General features: G+C 46.4%; 1 protein-coding gene across 1 annotated transcript in view; it reads left to right on the forward strand.

Moving 5' to 3' along the window:
- The window catches only part of LOC108374009 (uncharacterized), a gene marked incomplete at its 3' end in the record, with an annotated part of 29,582 nt that extends 22,487 nt beyond the window's left edge, over positions 1 to 7,095 (forward strand). The window contains exons 9-11 of the mRNA XM_017629957.1: positions 29 to 2,566; positions 3,601 to 3,716; positions 6,971 to 7,095. Of these exons, the coding sequence (XP_017485446.1) occupies positions 29 to 2,566; positions 3,601 to 3,716; positions 6,971 to 7,095 (2,779 nt within the window). The remainder of the gene's footprint in view (positions 1 to 28; positions 2,567 to 3,600; positions 3,717 to 6,970) is intronic.
- Between the last annotated feature and the right edge of the window lie 42 nt (positions 7,096 to 7,137).

The raw sequence follows: 7,137 nt of genomic DNA on the forward strand, positions 1-7,137 counted from the left end.
GCTAATCGCCCTCTTTTTTCACCCAAAGATGGTCACACTTCACGCGGTTGCCTTTCGAACCTAACCAGAGATGCGTTCTATTCCTGCTTAACTGGCAACGACACGCTTTGTGAAACCTGCAGCGGGGAGAAATGCAATGCGCTCGATGTTTTCCCATCGGATCGTTGGCAATGCCACCAATGCAGCTCTGACACGGACTCACTATGCAGCAGCGCACCGAATAGCAACAAAGTGTGTCCGATCTACAGCGCAAACGATAGTTGCGTGACCAATTGGCATAACGGCATCACGACACGTGGCTGTGCTTCGAGCTTGAAGTGTGACGACGAAAGCGACAGGAGAACCTGTCGCGTTTGCAACACCACTGGATGTAACACTATTGACATGGAGAAGAATCAAGAGCAGGGCACCCCAGGCAGGTGGCAGGATGTTCCGCTTACATGTCGCACATGTCAAGGAGTAGAGGATTGTACGAGCCTTGGCATCTACCGTGTGTGCACTGGCAATTTGTACCAAAGTTGTGCGACTGTCTTCCATACAAACGGCAGCGTCATTGCACGTGGCTGCAGTGATGCGGTCGAAGAAACGAATAGCGAAATTTGCGACGCCAATCCAGAGCAGTGTTTGCACTGCAACTCGAATGGTTGTAACAATGCCACAAGCTTAGCCGACTACATAGATTGCCTCTATTGTGACACGGAGTCCAATGAAGATTGTGTCACCAACGTCGCCGCGTTGAATAAGACACGTAAATGCAATAAATACTGCATGACGGCGGTGTATCCCAAATTTGACGAAACCAACCCCGCCTATGCACTTTCACGTTCCTGCTTAGACGACATGGATCTGGATGAACGCGAAGCTTGTGCTATCGGAGGGCTGGCAAATTGCCAAGCTTGTGATGAAGAAAAATGCAACACCCATGCGGTGCCAACGACGCGACTCAGCTGTAATGTATGTAAAGACGATGATTGCCAGGATCCACAACCGAGCACGTGTGTGAATTATCGCGAAGGCGACCGCTGTTACATACAATTTGACGAGCAGCGTAGCATTGTCGGCATGGGTTGTCGCAGTGAGTACAGCAATGCTGACGCTGATTACCTGTTGCAGAAGAAACGTTTGTTCCTCTGCGAGGGCGATAACTGCAACACCTTCGACGCGATACCGGCTTCGCAGGCCTGTACGATTTGTAGCTCACGCACAGATCTCGAATGCGCTACGAATCCCGAGGGCGTTACAGCCGCTACCACTTGCGCGATTACACCCTACACGCACTGCTACTCGCGCGTATTAACAAGTGGCGTGACCGAACGTGGTTGCCTCTCGAGCTTGGAAGATGAGGAATTCGTTAGCTGTTTGAATGGCACCGCGGCGCATTGTGAGGCCTGCCAGGGCAGCTATTGCAACCGTAAGTTGTACCCCGATGATCGAATTTCATGTCACGTTTGTGACTCTTCACTGGATTCGGCGTGTACAAGCCAGCCGAACAGTGTGAGCGTTTGCCCGCTCTATGCCGATAATGATACTTGTGTGACAGCTTACCGCGATGGTGTGACTTATCGCGGCTGTAGCTCAAGCCTACAGTGTGAGTCCTCGAACTCAAAATCGTGTGTACAGTGTGTGGGCAGCGCTTGTAATACCATCAACTTGGAACGTGCGAATGATGATAATTACGGTAAGTGGCAGGATTTGCCACTCACATGCCTCTCGTGCAGCGGTGATGAATGCAGCTCTGCCAACGTCACGCAGTCGCAGTGTGAGAACAACAACGAACAGGATTGTGTTACAGTATTTGAAGATGGCGCGGTTGTAAGACGTGGTTGCAGCGATGTTGTTGAGCTAGAACACGCCACACACTGCAGTACCAATGCGGACGATTGTCTGTATTGCAAATCAAACGCCTGCAATAACGCCACGGCAAAAACGCAATACAACGAATGTATTTACTGCGACTCGCACAAGAACCTCTCCTGCTTGTGGGATGCGCAAAGCTCGATACACAACACGCGCCTCTGTCAAGGCAGTTGTATGACAGCCTTGTATCCTTCGGATGTAAGTGAAGATTCTGCCTATGAGCTAATACGCACCTGCCTAGATGACAAGGAGGCAGCCGAACGTTTGACGTGTGCCGGCGGTAGCGATGCACTTTGTAAGAGCTGTACGGGCAGCAAATGTAACACCGACATAATACCAACGGATCGACGCAGCTGTTATCAATGTGAGGGTGATGATTGTGAAGAGCCACAAGTGCAAGTGTGTCCATTGTACAAGAGTGACGACCAGTGCTTCATTTGGTTTGACGAAACGAACAGCGTCAGTCAAATGGGTTGTCTCAGTTCGTTCCGCAACCAAGAATTGGAAACCATTATCAGTACAAAGCGCATTTATTTGTGTGATGGAGAGGCGTGCAATTCGCTAGACGCAGCACCCACACCGCAGACGTGTGCTGTGTGCAACTCGACCGAGGACTTTAGGTGCGCCACCAATCCGCAAGAGATTGGCGCATTCAATACGTGCTCGCAGTATCCATACACCAGCTGCTATACAAAATTGGTCAGCACAGGTAAGTGAATGAAGTGCGACAAAATGTTGAGAAAGAAGCTTATGATAAGCTGCCTTGAATCTCTAAACGCTAAACATCTTGGCACTCTTAAGCCAATCAGGTTAAGAATTACGATCGTGGATTTATATGTCCGCTTAACCACGAGCTTCGTCTAAAGTTACTTAAAGTATTTAATCCTCATCAAAATGATACAATTTCTTGTTGTTCTTAAAACATGATTTTATTTGGCGCCGATTTGATTTCATTGTTAAAGCTAAATCCATTTTCAATAAGCTATATCATTTGAGCCAGAAACATAAGGTAATCGGTGGGCCTAAAATCGGAAATTGTGGTTAATGAGGTAGCTCTATTCATAATATTTCCTCATACAAACTAACGCATGGGGCAGGGCGGAGCGCCTAGGAGCTATTTCGATGGCGCAGTAATCCGTGCGAAAAGGATAAAATCAAAGTCCTATAGAAATCCAGAGTTTCCAGTCCTTATGCTGGTCAACCATTCGCTTTACCTTAGTATAATAGCTGCTCGTGTTGTGAATTTTGCCTGCAACATCTACGGGCACTATATTCAGCATTACGTTAAGTGCCAATATGGGTGTAGTCTGTAGTGCCCCACTAATACCCGTTTTACGCGCTCCAACTGCTTAGCTAATCAGTTCCTCCAGACTAGGGCTCCGTTAAACATAATTGGCATGACTATGGTTTCGTAGACCCAAAAGACTGCTATGGGCGAACAACCGCCTCCAACAGAGGGAAGAACCGCATCAGGGAATTTATACTTTTTACTCATCCAAGGAAGTGGTCCACGATAACGTTTGTAATCAATGCTGACTCCGTCTATCCAATAGATCTCTAATAATCAAGTTGTCCTTACAGCTTAAAATCTTTTAGGTCTGCGATGCCAAAATAGTCTTTGTCGAAGAAAAGCTCGAACTATCCTCTCACTAACTACCACTTCAACTACACTACCACAAAATTTAACATTCTTGTTTTGACTAAACCGCAAGATTAATAAAATTTACTTTCATATTCCTACAGATGGTTCCACTACACGCGGCTGTTTATCGGACCTAGATACCACAGACTTTGTCGGCTGTGTGCTGGGTACTGATACCAATTGCAGCATCTGCATTGGAGAGGGTTGTAATCGTGAGGTAAGTAGAGCCCACTGCGACTCTTGAAGTATGCATCAATAACATTCCTTTTCCGCAGGTATTTCATACAAAAAAAAAAACGAACTGTTTTTCCATCGGAAATATAAAATTTATAATATTTTAAGACTTCCGAAAAAATATTTGGGAAAAATAATGGGCTTTACGTGAGCTGGATCTATTTGAAAATACCTATAAAAATCAAACTTTTTTATAAATTAAATTTGGTTTTAAAAATATTGTTTCCAAATAATCACCTCAGATGATAGTAAAGGTTAAACTTAAAAAATAAGCAAAATATGTTTCAAAATTTATCGACGGAATCAAAATAGTGAGATTTTTGGAGATGTTTTCAAGTCAGTCTAGCTCATATTAGTCTATATATTTTTCTGAAATATTTTGGCACAAGTCTTAAAAAAAAATATTGTAATTCCGGTTGAAAGCTGCAACCTTTTCGGGATCACCACAATGTATATCGTATGTCTAAAATCAATATGAGCAGTCTCGCATTGTATAGACTATGACTTATAATATTTAGTTCTCTAAGGCTTTCTTTAGACAAACAGTTAGAAACTACTCAAATTTTCAATTCAAAAGAAGATTTGCGGCGTGATAAGCATACCTTCTTCTTCTTCTTATTTGGCGCTGTAACCGCCTAAGCGATTTTGGCTGAGTTCAGCAAAGCACGCCAGTCGTTTCTCTTCTGTGACCAGCGGGTTCCGAGTTGAATACTTTCAGAGCTGGAGCGTCGGTGTCCATTCGAGCGACATCACCAAGCCAACGGAGCCGCTATATTTTAATTCGCTGCATTATGTCCATGTCATTGTAAAGCTGATACAGCTCATCGTTCTATCGTCTGCGGTACTCGCCGTCGACAACGCGTAAAGGCCCGTAAATGTTCCGCAAAATCTTTCGCTCGAATACTCCAAGATCCACTTCATCGGATGTTGTCATTGTCCATGCTTCTGCGCCATATACCAGCATGGGCATGATGAGTGACTTATCGAGTGTGGTTTTCGTACGTCGAGAGAAGACTTTACTCCTGAATTGCCTACTCAGTCCAAAGTAGCACTTGTTGGCAAGAGTGGTTCTGCGTTGGATTTCGATGTTGACATTATCGAAGAGGTCTTTCCCAATTCTGACATAGCTGGTGGTATTGCTCGAAGTCATTTTACACAGACGTATGAGTTTTGAGGGGATGCTAAATTCAGACATAGCGGCGTATAGGCAGCTCCTTTTAGTGCAGTCGAAAGCGGCTTTAGAGTCGACAAATAGGTGGTGAGTGTCGATCCTTTTCTCGCGAGTCTTTTCCAAGATTTGGTGTATTGTGAATACCTGGTCTATGGTGGATTTTCCAGGTCTAAAGCCACACCGATAAGGCTTAATCAGTTCATTGATGGTGGGCTTCAGTCTTTCACACAATACGCTCGATAAGACATTGTAACCTATGCTCCTCGCCGCCGTGCTTGAATAGCTCAGCTAGCAGGCTATCAGCTCGAGCAGCTCTGTTGTTTTTCAGCCGAGTTATTGCTATTCGTGCTAACGTCGACCCGACTGCGGGATCGGGATCTCCTTCTTCACAACTTTCCGTGCTGCTGCCATTCATTAGGGCGGAAAAGTGTTTCCTCTATAAATTAAGTACGCTCTGAACATCGGTTACTAGGTCGCCTTTGTTTTTCTTACAGGATTATGCCCTGGTCTTGACACCTTCCGTAAGTCGCCTAACTCTCTGGTAAAATTTTCGGGCATACTTCCTGTCGGCCAGCATTTCAAGCTCTTCACACTCCGTATTTCGGTTTCTCTCTTCTTATTGCGGCCCACATAGCGCGCATTGTGGCCGATCGCAGCGTGGCCCTGTACTCGGAATATGTCTTCTCTACAGCTTCCTGACACTCCTCATCGCACCAGTTGTTCGTTCGGGCTCGCTGAAATCCGACTACTTCTTCGGCGGCGGTACTTAATGAGCGGGATATGTGGTTTCAATGCTCGCATATGTCGGTTCGTTGAAGAGTGCTCTCTGAGAGCAGGTGTGACAGTCGAGTAGCGAAAGCACTGGCTGTCTGTTGTGATTGCAGCTTTTCGACGTTAAGCTTTCCTTGCATATTTGGGCGCACATTTTTTGCTGCACAGAGGCGGGTGCGTATCTTGGCTGCAACAAGGTAGTGGTCCGAGTCGACGTTTGGGCCTAGGAGTGTGCGTACGTCTAAAACACTGGAAGCGTGCCTTCCGTCTATCATAACATGATCGATTTGGTTTCTCGTTTTTCGATTCGAAGACAGCCACGTGGCTTGATGGATCTTTTTATGTTTGAACCTAGTACTACATACTACCATGTTTCGGGCCCAGGGGAAGTCGATCAGCCACAAACGTTGTCGAACGTTTCGTCGTGGAGGCTGAATTTTTCGGCGGTGGTTCCAAAGATCCCTTCCTTGCCCACACTGGCATTGAAGTCGCCAAGCAAGATTTTGTTACAATGCCGGGGGCAGAGGTCGGGCGTGCGCTCCAAGCGCTCATAGAAGAGATTCTTGGATACCTCATCTTTCTCTTCACTTTCGAATCTCGCTTTGATGCGGATTGTGGCTAGATGCTCGTCCACCGGGGTGAACAACAGTACTCGGCGACCCACCACAAATCGAACTCCGAATTTGCGCTCCTTTGCACGGCAGCTGAAGTAGACGCCGCAAGGCCCTAGACATTGCTTGTCTTGCCCCATCCAATGCATTTCTTGGATGGCGGAGATGTGCATGCCCTGAAATCGTAGTCCTTCAAACGTTTGCCGTGGTCGTCATCATAACGGGGGTCTTATCCGAGGCTTTACCTTGCTTCTTCACTGGAAGTGGTTTTTACGTGGTGGGTCCCAAACCCCGCGCAAAACCCATTGCACCCGTTACACGTTTATATAGCGAGCCGCTTGCTCCAAGCAGACACCCGCTTGCAGCCGCAGCTACTGGTGGATAGACGTTGCAGACTTCAGTGAGCCCTTAAACCGAATAAGTCGGAGTGGCCCCACCGAAGCTCCCTTTCCCTCTTTCTTCCGTGACCCAAGGCTCCACTCGGATTAGTTACCCCATCTTGCACATGGGTTACTCACGTTGCCCAGAGTTCGCGGAAGAGGACTCAAGAGTCGATATTGAGTATAGCCATGCAACTGTAACTGCATACCCAGCGCAACGACTATACCCCATTACACTCCAAAGCATAACACATTAATATAATAAAATAAACTTTCTTTAAAAAACTTTTATTTTCATTTCCAGATTTTCCCCGCCGGTCGTCGTAGTTGTCATCGCTGCAACTCAAAAGACGATGCCACCTGTGAAAGCTCTCCCGCAGCCGCTTCGGTATGTCCAATCTACAATGCTGACGAATTTTGTACCGTCAAGTTGGTCAATGGTTACATTTATCGTGGCTGCAGCTCAGAATT

The sequence above is a fragment of the Rhagoletis zephyria genome, unplaced genomic scaffold (genome assembly GCF_001687245.7).
Source record: "Rhagoletis zephyria isolate East Lansing unplaced genomic scaffold, Rhagoletis_zephyria_1.1 Rzeph_scaffold_07233, whole genome shotgun sequence".
NCBI classification, from domain to species: domain Eukaryota; kingdom Metazoa; phylum Arthropoda; class Insecta; order Diptera; family Tephritidae; genus Rhagoletis; species Rhagoletis zephyria.